We start from the raw sequence: 15,646 nt of genomic DNA on the forward strand, positions 1-15,646 counted from the left end.
TTTTTGAGACAGTCTCATTTTGTCACCCAGGCTGGAGTACAATGGCATGATCTCAGCTCACTGCAACCTCCACCTCCTGAGTTCAAGCAACTCTCCTGCCTCAGCCTCCCGAGTATCTGGGATAACAGGCACACACCACCATGCCTGGCTAATTTTTGTATTTTTAGTAGAGATGGTGTTCCACCATGTTGGCCAGGCTGGTCTCAAGTTCCTAACCCTAAGTGATCCACCCACCTTGGCCTCCCAAAGTGCTGGGATTATAGGCGTGAGCCACCGCACCCAGGCAAGTTTGTATTTTTCTATTCCTGGGGCCTGCTGTTGCTGGGGTGCTCACAGAACAGATGCTCAATAAATAACTCAACACAGCCCTGCCTCAGCAGTCTGAGTCCTGGAGGGGACCTTGGGGACTGCAGACTGCAGGCTCCTCAGCTACAGGGACGGCTGCTGTGCTTACAAACCAGCTTCTGCCCGGAGATGTGAGGTGCCTACCCCAGCTCACATGTGCCCACAGTGGGTGAAGAGGGTGAAGGGGAGAGGAGTCCCGGTGTCCTGGAGAATTAAGGAGAGCTGCTATGGGAAACACAACCTCGTGAGCTTTGTGATGGGCTGACAGAGACAGGTGGGGAACAGTGTGGAGTGGGTGGGTGGTCTCACTGATGGCAGCTGTGGGAAGCAGCTGGTAGTGATGGCAGTCATGGTGACAGCTGGTGATGTTGGCGAGGGCACTGATGGCAGGGTGAAGGTGACAGCGTTGGGGATACCATAATGGCAGTGGAAATGTAGCAGTGGGAGGAGCCCCACAGGACTGTGAGTGACCCTTCTGTTCCCTTGGAAATTCCGGACCATCGCCATCCCCTGCCACTCGCACTCTCAGATGAGTAGATTCTGGCCTCTGAAAATTAATCTGCCACTATCTTGGCAATTTCTGCAGTTTCAGTTTAAAATTAAGTTCAGGCCTCTGCAAGAACAGACTATTAATTCTTTGATCCTTTCAACCTGTAGGTAATTATTTCAGTAATTAAAGTATTCTATGATGTGGTTTGTTGTGAAAATTGCATGGCAAATTGCCTTGTAATGAAGTTTTCACACATTCCAAATTCAGCAAGCTTAATAAAGGTGCAAGCCTCTAGTGGGGTTTTTGTTGTTGTTTTTCCTTGGCTTTATTTTGGAACTAAAGGGATCTGAGAGCTCATATGAGGTAAAACCAAGCCACAGAGCTACAAGGAACAGACCCAACATTCAGCCATGAAAAGGATGAGGTTCTGACCCACACTACTATGAAATCGTCATACTAAGTGAAAGAAGGCAGACAGAAAAGATCATACATTATATGATCCCATCTATATGAAATGTCCAGAAATGGCAAATCCAGAGACAGAATGCAGGTTCACAGTTGCCTGGGGCTGGGGGAGGGGGAATGGGGAGTAACTGCTAATGGGTACCAGGTTTCCATTTGAAAATGCTCTGGGGTCAGGCACGGTGGCTCATGCCTATAATCCCAGCACTTTGGGAGGCCGAGGCAGGCAGATCACCTGAGGTCAGGAGTTCGAGACCAGCCTGGCTAACATAGTGAAACCCTGTTTCTACTAAAAGAACAGAAAATTAGCTGGGCATGGTGGCATGTGCCACTTGGGAGGCTGAGGCAGGAGAAGCTTGAACCTGGGAGGCGGAGGTTGCAGTGAGCCGAGATCACATCATTGCAGTCCAGCTTGGGCAACAAGAGCAAAACTCCGTCTCAAAAAGAAAAAAGAAAAAAAAGAAAATGCCCTGGAAGTAGATAGTGGTGACTTGTACAACACTGTGAATATATTAAATAAATGCCACAGAATCATTTACTTAAAAATGATTATTACGTGAATCTCACCTCAATTTAAAAAACAATGCAAAAGAAAAAGAGAGAGACCAACCCAAGGTCACAAAACTACGATGCCTGGATAATAACCCCGGCCTCTATGAAAATTCATCCCTGGGGCTCTGAATCTGCCAGTTCACAGGGAGTGTTGCTTCTGAGGGGAACCAGGTCACAAGGAAAATTGCTGAGAATTCAGAGAAGCTGCTTCATTCCAAATCCTCACCCTGGCAAAGACTGCAGAGTCTGCGCTGTGGGGCGGCCAGTCCTGGGCTCAGCTCCCAGCTCCCCGCTCCCCCATCTGCCTGGACCTTGGGCACATCTCTCATCGCTGGAACCTTCACTGTCCTCACGGGGAAGATGGAGTGGGCCACATTTTCTACCCCAGAGTAACAATGGGAGCATGCTGTGAGTGAAGTATGAAGAGCGCTTAGCACAGGGCTGGCCTGCGGTGCATGGGGATAAAAGTGAAGCTCCCTGACTCCTGGGACCACCTTCCCTTGGCTCAACTCTGTCCTGTCATTCATGGCTTCCTTAGGCCCTGAATCACCCCATATTCTCTCCCTTGGTGGTGCCATCCCATGTAAGAAGGGACCGCAGTTAACAATATATCAAGCACCTTGGCCATCTCAAACCACTCAAGAAAGGGATCCCAGGAGCTTCCTGGATGCTGATCCTACCTGCAGAAACCACAACCTCTGAGCCTCCCCACCTACTCCAGTGTGGCCTTACTGCTGCCACTGAGTCCCTCTACAAATCTGATCCCCCCCACCCACACACTTACAGCTTTCAAAGGTAGCCCATGACCCATGGATGACCTTCTCTGGCCTCTTCTCTTGCCAGTTGCCTGCTGGCAACACCCACACCCCATCCATGTGCACCCTTCTTAGTTCCTCCAATGCTGCAAGTCCTTGGCAAAGGAAGCCCCTCTACCTGGAAGCCTCCCATGCCATCCATCCATGGGCTTCACTCCTGCTCAGCATGCAGGTGTCACCTCCTCCAACTCCAGTCCCTGATCAGTCCCCCACCCCCAGGACCTCTCAAAGCCTCCCTCCTCCCTGAGGAGGGCTTCTCTCCATCTGTAACCAATGTGTGTCTCAGTGATGGCTCCCATCAGTCCTGCCTCTCTGCAGCCTGCCAAATCCTCAATGAGGGCAAAGATATGTCTGCCACATTTGTCACTGTACACAGCAGGTGCTCAAAAAGTGACTGTTGGGTAGGTGAATAAACACCTCCACTCACTTTATGACAGGCATTCATCTTTTTCCCCAGCAGGAGTGTCTCTGGGGGTCCCAGCTCAGGGGCCAGCCCCCAGCCCTAAGCCCGAAGCCCAGGGAGGAGGGGGACATCCTGAGGGGGCGGCCCAGGGCTCCCCTTGCAGCTGCAAGGAAGCTGGTTCCTTCCTTCTGCTCCTGAAATTGAGGGTTTGGGATTTCAACCCCCAACAACTTAATAGCATGTTTCCTTTCCCATCACAGCCACAGAGGAGCAGGGCCGCCAGGCGCTCTGGCATGTCAGCTCTCTTGCTTTGCTGCTTTCAGCCACACAAGAGTGGGGGAAGAAAAAGACCAAAATAATTTTTTTTAATCTTTTACCCTGGAATAAAGTCAGTGATGGAAGATGCAAGGGCTGCATTTCTCTGCTTCCAGAAGAGGGACAGGCTCTAAGGAGGGACAGGTCTATTTTGTTTGGGGACACCTGCAGTAGCATCCCCCAAATGCCCACCTTTGAGAACTGTGTGCTTCCCTGTTGTCCCCAGGCCTGTGCCCTCCTGGGACTTGAATATGCTTCTAGGCACCCAGACATAGGCTCTGCCATGTTGGAGTTGGGGATGGGGTCTAGAGAGGGCTGACCAGACTCCACTTGCATTTGCCCTTCAAAATCAGAAATGTCCTTCTAGACCATGTATGGTAGCTCACACCTGTAATCACAGCACTTTGGGAGGCCAAGATGGGAGGATCACTTGAGACCAGGAATTCGAGATCAGCCTGGGCAACATAGCAAGATCCCATCTCTTAAAAAAAAATAATAAAAACCCTTCTAAATGGCAGGACATGGCCAGGCATAGTGGCTCATGCCTGTAATCCCAGCACTTTGGGAGGCTGAGACAAGTGGATCACTTGAGGTCAGGAGTTTGAGACCAGCCTGCCCAATATGGTGAAACCCAGTCTCTACCAAAAATACAAAAATTAGCCAGGCATGGTGGCGGGTGCCTGTAATCCCAGCTACTTGGGAGACTGAGGCAGGGGGATAGCTTGAACCCAGGAAGCAGAGGTTGCAGTGAGCTGAGATCATGCCACTGCACTCCAGCCTGGGTGACAGAGCAAGACTCTGTCTCAAACCAATCAATCAGTCAACGGCAGGACAGTTGGCCGGGCGTGGTGGCTAAGACCTGTAATCCCAGCACTCTGGGAGGCTGAGGTGGGTGGATCACCTGAGGTCAGGGGTTCAAGACCAGCCTGACCAACATAGTGAAACCCTGTCTCTACTAAAAATGCAAAATTAGCCAGGCGTGGTGGCAGGCACCTGTAATCGCAGCTACTTGGGAGGCTGAGGCAGGGGAATTGCTTGAACTCCATAGAAAGTTCAGTTCCCTTTGCTCGTCTGTGAGGACCATCCCAGCTCTGCTTTCTCCCTGCAACCACACCTGGAGGCTATCAGCAGTGGGCTAAGGCCAGGACAGCCAGGTATTTTGGGCATCACTCCACAAGAGAGACTGAGGCCCCCAGCAGGATGGGTCTCTATGAGGCAGGGGAGCCTCTGGCACTGAGTGTTCGCAGAGTGAACGGATTAAGTGTTCTTTCTGTCTCCGTTATTTACCCTTTACTTTTTTTGTGTGTGGTAAAATTTGCATAACGTAAAATATACCATTTTAAAGGTGGCATAAAATTTAGTGGCATTAAGTCCATTCACAAGGTTGTGTAACCATCACCACTATAATTCCAGAACATTTTCATCTCCTCAAACGGAAACACTCCCACCTGTGGCAGCAGCCAATCTGCTTCCTGTCTCTATGGATTTGCCTGTCCTTAGACGTTTTGTATCAATGGAATCCTACACTCTGGCCTTTTGTGTCTGGCTTCTTTCCCTCAGCACCATGTTTTCAAGGTTCATTCACATTGTGGCATGGATCAGCACTTCTTTGCTTTTTTTTTTTTTTTTTTTTTGAGACGGAGTCTCGCTCTGTCGCCCAGGCTGGAGTGCAGTGGCCGGATCTCAGCTCACTGCAAGCTCCGCCTCCCGGGTTTACGCCATTCTCCTGCCTCAGCCTCCGGAGTAGCTGGGACTACAGGCGCCCGCCACGTCGCCCGGCTAGTTTTTTTGTATTTTTTAGTAGAGACGGGGTTTCACAGTGTTAGCCAGGATGGTCTCGATCTCCTGACCTTGTGATCCGCCCGTCTCGGCCTCCCAAAGTGCTGGGATTACAGGCTTGAGCCACCGCGCCCGGCCACGTCTTTCCTTTTGATGTTGGAATCATATTGCACTGTACGGATAGAACACATTCCATTTCACACTCATCCATTGGTGGACCCTTTCCTTTTGGATCATGGCTCTTTTCTCCCTGACAACTTAAGATCTGCCTGCCGCATGCCCAGTGCAGTACAGGGTCCCCGGCACGTGGTAGGTGCTGGGCAAACACTCATAGAATGAATGAGGCAGTGACCGAATGGGCTCAGCCCGGCCGCCTGCCTCACATTTCCTGATGGCTCTCCTGCCAGCTCTGGGCATCCCGACTCCTGTCCCACCTACCTGAAACCTGTGGGAGATGAACAGTTTCCTCAACGTGCCCTTGAAGTCAAGGGGGGCCCTGGGCGCGGGGCCAGGGGCAGGGGCAGCGTCAGGGCCTGCAGCTCTGCCTTCCTCGCCTGAGGCTGGTGTGGGTGGCGGCTGCTCCTCCTCCTCCTCGTCCTCTTCATTCTCCCATTTCTTGTAGTTGATGTTCCAGGCATGGTAGTCGTCCCCTACGACCGTGAAGTGCTTTAAGAACTTGCTCATCCTCTCAGCGGGAGCCACCTTGGCCCTGCGGGTGACTGCCTAGAGGGCGGGGACAGAGAGCAAGAGCTTCAGGCAGGTGGCTCTGGGGCCCTCTGGGCCACTCAGAGCCCACATGGCCCAGGCCGGGCCAGGCCACTGCAGGTGAAGATGGTCCCTGGTGCTCAGAAACCCCTGCGATCAGAGACCATGAGGTCACGGTGGTTTCTCGTGCTTTTATTTTTGGAATCCAGGGTCTCGCTGTCTATGAGGCAACAGGAAACTCCTGCCCCCAGCAGGCCTGTCGCTGTGGTCTGGTTGGTGGTAACCAACGGAATCAGTACTGCAGCCCGGTCCCAAAACACCCGCTACAGGCCCATGTGTGAATACCGGAAGGGCCGCCCCAAGGTTCAGAGATATCACAACCTGGAAACTGGAGGGGCCAGTGGGCAGGGCGTGGGGAGGGGAAGCCAAAAGTAAAAGTACCCGGAGTTTCACAGAGGAGTCATGAGATCCCCACCTATCATGCCACACATCATGACAGGCACGTGGCAGATGGACATTTTCCAAGTTCAGCCAGCGTTATTCACACAGACAGTTGTTTAAAGCAAAAGCAAATATCCCTGTGCCCTTTCTCCACTTTACCCACTTGCCCTACCAGGTATCAAATTTTATGTAAAGTTAAATAATAATTGAAATGTATAGGTATGAGTGCAAGAGCAGGCTACATGACTATTCATTGGGACTACTCCTACCTCATTGGGAAGAGAGAGCCCAATGTCCCTGAGGGACCCTAGAGGAGATGGGGTGGCAGTCCAGACTCACAAGAAAGAAAGGCTGGAGAGGCTGGGACACCTGGCTTTCTCAATAGGAAAAAAAATCCATTCCCCACCTTGCCCCCGACACAGAATACATCTGAGATGCACTTTCATCAATGTGTAAAGTGTATTTAAAAAGGAACAACTTAAAAAGCCTTGGGCCAGTAACTTCATGAGCTTAGGATAGGGAAAGATTGCTTAAATAACACAAAATAACACAAAATACCACAAAATAGGCTGGGCGCGGTGGCTCATGCCTGTAATCCCAGCGCTCATCCCATGGGCTAAGGCAAGTGGATTGCCTGACGTCAGGAGTTTGAGACCAGCCTGGCCAACATGGCGAGACCCCATCTCTACAAAAAATACAAAAATTAGCTGGGTATGGTGGCGCATGCCTGTAATCCCAGCTACTCAGAAGGCTGAGGCCCCAGAATCGCTTGAAGCTGGAAGGCGGAGGTTGTAGTGAGCTGAGATCACGCCACTGCACTCCAGCCTGGGCGACAGGTTGAGACCTGTCTTAAAACACAAATGAACAACACAAAAACAAACACAAAATCCATAGATTTGACCGCATCAAAACTATAAGCTTTACTATCACACACACACACACACACACACACACACACACACACACACACACACACCCTATGAAGTTAAAAGACATACCTCAGACTGGGACACCACAGACTAGGATAAATATTTGCAATGTATTTGATAGACAAAGACTTAGTAACCAGAATATATAAAGGTATCTTATCAATCAAAAAGAAAGCAAAACTCCATGGAAAACTGGGCAGTGGACGTTAACAGGCAGGTCATGTAAGAGAAAACTCAAATAGCCAAGATGCTTATCCCCAGTAATACTCAGAAAAACGCAGAGTGAAGTAACAACAGCACATCTTTTCACTCCTCAGGTTGGCAAGAGTCTTAAAGTCTTTATCAAATCAAATATTGGTGAGGGCGTGAAGCAATGGGGTCTCTTGAATACTGAAGTTCTTTTTTTTTTTTTTTTTTTGAGGCGGAGTCTTGCTCTGTCACCCAGGCTGGAGTGCGGTGGCCGGATCTCAGCTCACTGCAAGCTCCGCCTCCCGGGTTTACGCCATTCTCCTGGCTCAGCCTCCGGAGTAGCTGGGACTACAGGCGCCCGCCACCTCGCCCGGCTAGTTTTTTGTATTTTTTTTAGTAGAGACAGGGTTTCACCGTGTTAGCCGGGATGGTCTCAATCTCCTGACCTCGTGATCCGCCCGTCTCGGCCTCCCAAAGTGCTGGGATTACAGGCTTGAGCCACCGCGCCCGGCCCGAATACTGAAGTTCTATAGGCACCAGCACCATCATTTTGAGGAGACATTTGGCATGATCTTGTCAAGCTGAAATTGTGCGTATCTTTCTGAATGATCTAGTGATTCTATCCCTACATAGAGTCCAAAGAGAAACTTGGGCACATGTGTGCAAATTGGTGACATGTTCAAAAACGTTTATTGCAAATATTCACCTAGTTGGGCAGGTGTGGTAGCTCACACCTGTAATCCCCACACTTTGGGAGGCTGAGGTGGGAGGACTGCTTGAGCCCAGGAGCTGAGACCAGCCTGGGCAATATGGCAAGACCCTATCCCTAGAAAAATAATAAAAAAAAATTAGCCAGGCAGGGTAGCACACCTGTAGTCCCAGTTACTTGGGAGGCTGAGGCAGGAGGATTGTTTGAGCTTGGGAGGACGAGGCTGCAGCAAGCCATGTTCTCCAGCCTGGGCAACAGAGTGAGACTCTGTCTCAAAAAAGGAAAAAGAAAAAGAAAATTCACCTAAATGTGGGAGATAGACGAATGAATATTCTCTGTTCATGTGATGGGACACAGTTAAAATGAATTAACTGCATCTCATTATGTCACTGGTGATGCCCATGTGTACCCACTCGGCAGCACTGAACACAGACCAATCACTTCTTTCTTCAAATGCTTCCTTCATCGGCTTCTGGGATGCCACCATCTCCTGGTTTTCCTCCTACCTCAGTGGTTGTTTCCTGCGTTTCTTTTGGTCAGTGGATACTTTAGAGGAAGACCTTACATTTTCTTTTCTTTTCTTTTTTCTTTTCTTTTTTTTTTTTTTTGAGACAGAGTCTCGCTCTGTCGCCCAGGCTGGAGTGCAGTGGCCGGGTCTCAGCTCACTGCAAGCTCCGCCTCCCGGGTTCACGCCATTCTCCTGTCTCAGCCTCCCGAGTAGCTGGGACTACAGGCGCCGGCCACCACGCCCGGCTAGTTTTTGTATTTTTTAGTAGAGACGGGGTTTCACCGTGTTAGCCAGCATGGTCTCGATCTCCTGACCTCATGATCCGCCCATCTCGGCCTCCCAAAGTGCTGGGATTACAGGCTTGAGCCACCGCGCCCGGCCTTCTTTTTTTTTTTTTTTTTTAAGAGGATCTCACTCTGTCACCCAGGTTAGATGCAGGGGTGCAATCATAGCTCACTGCAGTCTTGAATTCCTGGGCTCAAGCAATTCTCCTGCCTCAACCTCCCAGGTAGTTCAGACTATGGCACACTATACTGTATCTGGCTAATTAAAACAAATTTTTTTTTTAGAGATGGGGTCTTGCTTTGTTGCCCAGGCTGGTCTTAAATTCCTGGGCTAAAGCAACCTTCCAGCCTCAGCTTCTCGAATAGTTGGGATTACAGGTACATGCCACTGTGCCTGGCTTACATTTAAGTATCAAGTACAACTGTATACCCAGCATCTAGAACAATGCCTCGCACTTAGCAGACACTCAATAATACTGAAATGTTTGTTAAGCAACAATGAATCTAGCAATGTGGATAGCTCCTAAAAAATATTGATTATAAAAGAAAGATATGGAAGAATAAGAACAATGTCATAACACTTAAGCAAAAATGTTAAATATATGGAAAATATTATATACTGTTTTAGAATGTATAAAAGCATGAGTGTAAACATACACAAGAATGAGATTTCTGCTTCTGGCCTTATTACACTATAGAGTAACAAAACAGATTATCCCTCCTGCCATAACCAATTATAAAACTGGATAACATATGTGAAATTTGCTGTGATCCCTTAGAGAAGAAAAATGAACGAGGTACACCCCACAATCGCCCTGCCTTTGTGCCTGGAGGTACTTTCTGGACTGTGAAGGCAATGACTAGAGTTCAAAGCTATTGAGGCTCCCTCCCCTCAGGAATATGCATGGCAATGTACCAGAAATAGGAAAGCTATGCAAAGGAGGAGATCCAAAAATATGGACTTTGGCTGAGTCCTAAACATCGTGTATATAGAACAAGATTTCATGAGGCAGGGAAAAATATAACTTTCAGGAAAAAATAAAACAAAACAAAGGACCTTGGGGTGCTGTGAGCTGAGCAACTACCAGAGATTACATAGGACTGGGTTGGGAGATATGTGAGTTCCCAAGAGCCAGAGTAGAGAGACCTTATTGAACACCCTAAGCATTCAGCAGAAATCCCAGAAAAATCATGGCCTTATAAGTAGACCTAATCTAGCTTTATAGGAAGGGCCACATTACACTCATCCCAACAAAGCTTAAAAATAAGCCTTGAAATGAACAAGCTGATACCCAGGTAAATTAACTGCCTGTTGGTACAAAACTCAATACTCTATTAGGAAGACAACAACATAAACTCAACCTCATAGATGCATACTGTCTGGCATAAAATAAAAATTCCTAGACAGATAAAGCTGAAAAATGTGGCCCACAACTAATAGAAAAATCAGCTAATAGAAGACTCAGAATAGTTGGGCGCGGTGGCTCACGCCTGTAATCCCAGCACTTTGGGAGGCTGAGGTGGACAGATCACCTAAGGTCGGGAGTTCATGGAGAAACCCCATCTCTACTAAAAATACAAAATTAACCAGGCATTGTGGCACATGCCTGTAATCCCAGCTACTCAGGAGGCTGAGGCAAGAGAATTGCTTGAACCCAGGAAGCAGAGGTTGTGGTGAGCCGAGATTGCGCCATTGCACTCCAGCCTGGGCAACAAGAGTGAAACTCCATCTCAAAAAAAAAAAAAAAAAAAAGACTAAAAGTGGATAGAGATAATAGAACTGGCCAAGAAAGACTTGAAAACAGATATTACAAAAATATATTCAAGAATTTCAAAGAAAACATAAACTTAATGAGGGAACAAATAAAAATCTTAATAGAGAAATGGAATCTACAAAAAAGATCCAGATGGCTGAGCATGGGGGCTCACTCCTGTAATCCCAGCAGTTTGGGAGGCCGAGGTGGGCGGATACCCTGAGGTCGGGAGTTTGAGACCAGCCTGACCAACCTGGAGAAACCCCATCTCTACTAAAAATACAAAATTAACCAGGCATTGTGGCACATGCCTGTAATCCCAGCTACTCAGGAGGCTGAGGCAGGAGAATCGCTTGAACCCGAGAGGAGGAGGTTGCAGTGAGCAGAGATTGCACCATTGCATGCCAGCCTGGGCAACAAAAGTGAAACTCCATCTCACAAAAAAGAAGGGGGGAAAAAAAAAACAAAAAACTGATCCAGATGGATATTTTAGAACTGAAAAGTATATATATGAAATGAAAAATCAATAGATGGGCTTAACAACTTATAACATATTACCAAAGAAAAGATCAACAAACTTAAAGACAGGGCAATAGAAAACATCAAATGGAAACACAGGAAGAAAAAAAAGCTGAAAGGAAAAATAAACAGAGCCCCAGGGACCGTATCTACTAGTTTAACATATGTGTACCTGTAGTTCATGGCCCTCTAGGAATTGGCATCTCTCCTTCCCCACAGCTTCCTCGCCACACTCCAGCCACTCTTCTATCCCTCTGATGCTCCACACTGAGCCATCATGCAGGCTTTTCCCTCAACCTGGAATGCTCTTCTCCCCACTCCGAGCTTCGCTTACTCTTACTTATGCTTGAAACTTCAGCTAAAATATCAGTTCCTCAAAGAGGCCCTCCCTGACCCCTAAAATCTAAATCAGTTCCCCTCCCATTTATAACCTCTCTTCCTACTTTTCCTTCGAGAGCCCTTATGCTAGTTTCTAACTAGAAACTGTTTTGTGCAGTCATATATTTATTCCTTCTCCCTCCTCACTAGCATTTACCCTCCATGAAGTCAGGGTCTGTGTCCCCCAAGTCTTGTGTGACACCTGACCTTGAGCAGAAGCCCATCATGCACCTGTTGGCTGAGGGCACTGGTACCTCATCTCCCACGCTGGGCTCATCTCCGCCAGGCCAAATGTCTCTGAACTCCCAGGGCTGGCCAGGGCCAGGGCCAGGGTATACTTAAGCTCTCCAGGCAGCCACTGGCCATAACTCCTTCTTTTTTTTTTTTTTTTTTTTTTTTTTGAGATAAAGTCTTGTTCTCATCCCCCAGGCTGGAGTGCAGTAGCACGATCTCAGCTCACTGCAACCTCCGCCTCCCAGGTTCAAGCGATTCTCCTGCCTCAGCCTACTGAGTAGCTGGGATTACAGGTGCCTGCCACCATGCCTGGCTAATTTTTGTAATTTTAGTAGAGATGGGGTTTCACGATGTTAGCCAAGCTGGTCTCGAACTCCTGGCCTCAGGTGATCCACCCATCTCGGCCTCCCAAAGTGCTGGGATTACAGGTGTGAGCTACCATGCCTGGCCATAATTCCCTTATTTGAGACAGGGTCTCACTCTGTCACCCAGGCTGGAGTGTAGTGTGCAATCACGGTTCACCACAGCCTTGACCTCCCGGGATCAAGAGATCCTCCCACAAAAGCCTCCTGAGTAGCTGGAACCACAGGCACATACCATCACACTTGGCTAATTTTTTGTTTTTTTTGTAGAGGCAGGGTTTTGCTATGTTGCCCAGGCTGGTCTCAAACTCCTGGGCTCAACTGATCCACCCACCTCGGCCTCCCAAAGTGCTGGGATTACAGGCGTGGGCCACCACGCCTGACTCCATACTTTCCTTCGGAAACACCTTACCTGGCAGACAAGAGCAGCCTGTCCTATTTCTCAGTAGGGTGGGAACCTCAAGGTACTTTGCAAAAACCGCATTTATATTTTACAGAAGAGGAAATTTTTCTTTCTGAAACCTTGCAACCAGTGAAGAAGCAACTTTTAGTAATTTGGGATGAAAATATCTAGGGCACGCAGCACAGCAGAAAACATTTCTGGTTTTCAGTCAAGAGTCTGTCATGCCAGAAGCAGAAAAATTCCAGAAAAGGGCAAAGATAGGGCTGATCAAGAGAATGTGGGGGGCCTCAGCAGCTTCACCATGCACCCCGGACTCCTGGCATTCATGGACAGACTGATCCAGTGTGGCGCACAGAGCACCTACCTTGGTGCCTGGCTCGGAGCAGCCCCAGCTCTGGAAGTGCCAGCTATGATTATCCCTTAACAACAAAAATTCGCCTGGGCGCGGTGGCTCACACCTGCAGTTCCAGCACTTTGGGAGGCCGAGATGGGCGGATCACTTGAGGTCAAGAGTTTGAGACCAGGCTGACCAATGTGGCGAAACCCCATCTCTATTAAAAACACAAAAAATAGCCAGGCGTGGTGGTGGGCGCCTGTAATCCCTGCTACTTGGGAGGCTGAGGCACGAGAATTACTTGAATCCAGGAGGCAGAGGTTGCAGTGAGCCAAGGTCACGCCACTGCACCCCAGCCTAGACGACAGAGTGAGACTGTCTCAAAAAAAGAAAACAAAAAATCCCAAAACTCCTCTCCTCCAGCTTCATCACATCCTTGGATATTTTACTTCTCTGCCTACTGCCTGTGTCTGCATCCCTCAGGCTGTTAAGTTACATGAGCGGATACAGCCACTTTGTGGCTTAAGTGATACTGAGCTGTGTTTCTGTCACTTATAACCCCAAAAGTCTACAGGTGGAGTTGCTGATACGGGACACCCTCACAGATCCATCTCCCGTGCAAGAATCCTTGCTGTCCCCGCTCTACCCTGATGCTCCTCTGAGGTCACCTTTCCATATCAAAGCCTGTGACCGTGACTCCAGCCTGCCTGACTGTCCCATACTCTTTGACGCTGTTGAATCTGCTCTGCTTGGCAATCTCGCCCCCTGCTTCTCCTCCTATCTGTGGCTGCCCTCCTCAGCCTCCTGTACCATGTCCCTGCCCCACACCAGGAGTCCTGGTGACCTCAGCCCTGACCCTGTCCTCGGACCGGTGACTCTCTCTCTTTGGGGGTCTTAGCACACCTGTGTTTTCGGTGCAGTTCACTTTCAAATCAAAGACTCCAATCTGATGTTCAAGATCCTGCTGGGTCATTGGTTTGCTGTGACCCACTTGAACTGATTTCTTACCTTTCTCTTTCAGTCCACTCCTCCCTCCACATCCCCTAGGGCATGCTGTCACTTCCACCTGGCTGCCCAGGCCAAGAACAGAAAATCGTCCTCAGCTCCTCCCTTTCCCTCACACCCTATCGGTTTCACTTCCTGAACCCGGCTGGCACTCCATCGTCCCCTCTTCCTCCCCAGAGCCTGCCCTGACCCTCCCTCCACCTCCCGGTGGCCAGGGTCCTCCTTCTCCAATGCCAACCTGACTGTGTTCCTGCTGTGCAGCGATCCCCACGCCCACAACTGCCTTTGGGATCAAGTCCCAGCTCTCTTGGCTTCCCCAGACCCTGGTCTCCCTGCCAGCCTTATTCCTTCCTAGCACCCTGCCTCTGCCACCCTCCAGCCACATGGAACTTGTAGTTCTAGAGTGGACCATGCTCTCTTGCTTCCAGGACTCCGCATGGCCTGTCCCCATCCCATCTATCTTCCAGGTCTTATACCTAGATTTTACCTTCCCTGGGAGGCCTTCCTTAATTTTCCCTCACCCCATTTGGGGTGTACGTCACACCATCTTAACAACTACTGGGACACTGTCCCCACTACACTGGGTTGCGAATGTTGGGAGGGCAGAGACTCTTCTTCAGTCACAGGGAGAGGCTCAAGAAATGGTTAAGAGGCTGGGCATGGTGGCGCATGCCTGTAATCCTAGCACTTTGGGAGGCCGAGGCAGGCAGATCACCTGATGTCAGGAGCTGGAGACCAGCCTGACAAACATAGGGAAACCCCATCTCTACTAAAAATACAAAAATTAGCTGGGCGTGGTGGCGCATGCCTTTAGTCCCAGCTACTTGGGAGGCTGAGGCTGCAGTGAGCCAAGATCGCGCCACTGCACTCCAGTCTGGGTGACAGAGCGAGACTCCATCTCAAAAAAAAAAAAAAAGAAATGGTTAATAAACGAATGAATTAACAAAATCTTAGGCACTGCTCCTTCAGGGTAAACATATTGCTGACCTCTCTTACAGGTATTAGACCAGAAAAACTACCACTTGGGAGAGAAGGGGAAAGTGAAGAAGACAGACCTAGAAGCAAAGGAGAGAAAAGCATTTTGTGGATGCCTATTTTCACAGGCTCAGAAGCTGCCATCTGTGGGAGGGGGAAAGTCCCTAGTTCATTGTTATCCAACAATTGGAGAAAAAGGTACTTTTTAAGAAAGTCAGCCAACTCCCAATTCCCATGGCCTGATGTCCCTTCAGTTTCTATTTCCCTGTTCCCTCCCAGAGCTATTTTTGGGGACTTGATTTGCATATTAACTACCACTCTCACCCCAAAACTCCACCACACAATGGCAGCAACGTGTATTACTATGGTTGCTTATTTTATCACATCTCATATCATCTCCGCATGCTGCTAACTTCCTTCTACGCACTATTTCATTTCAACTCCTAACAACCCTGAGGTTGAGGCCATCCTTTAGGGTCCTGGTGATGGGGGGCCTTGTCCAAGGTCACACACTGTGGGGAACTGGAAAAGCAGGATCTGCCCCTGGGCTCCATGACTTGGAGACTATGTTCTAGAAAACACAGCTGACAGAAAGCCAGGCAGCCAGTGACCAGAGAGCCACCTGCTCAGAGGGTAGAGTAGGTGGAATTGTGCATACCCCCCCCCCAACAATTCCTATCCCCCTGGAACCTTAGAATGTGACCTTATTTGGAATGTAGGTCTTTGCAGATGTAACTAAAGATGTTAAGATGAAAT

The 15,646-nt window shown here is 49.1% G+C and overlaps 1 protein-coding gene across 3 annotated transcripts in view; it reads right to left on the reverse strand.

The window, feature by feature from the left end:
• HVCN1 (hydrogen voltage gated channel 1) overlaps nt 1-15,646 on the reverse strand; it is a 40,298-nt gene that overhangs the window by 7,148 nt on the left and 17,504 nt on the right. For all 3 annotated transcript variants that reach the window (XM_011936478.1, XM_011936494.1, XM_011936485.1), the window contains one exon: nt 5,600-5,884. In XM_011936478.1, coding sequence (XP_011791868.1) covers nt 5,600-5,884 — 285 coding nt within the window. The remainder of the gene's footprint in view (nt 1-5,599; nt 5,885-15,646) is intronic.

The sequence above is a fragment of the Colobus angolensis genome, unplaced genomic scaffold, assembly GCF_000951035.1.
Source record: "Colobus angolensis palliatus isolate OR3802 unplaced genomic scaffold, Cang.pa_1.0 Scaffold10, whole genome shotgun sequence".
Classification (NCBI taxonomy): domain Eukaryota; kingdom Metazoa; phylum Chordata; class Mammalia; order Primates; family Cercopithecidae; genus Colobus; species Colobus angolensis.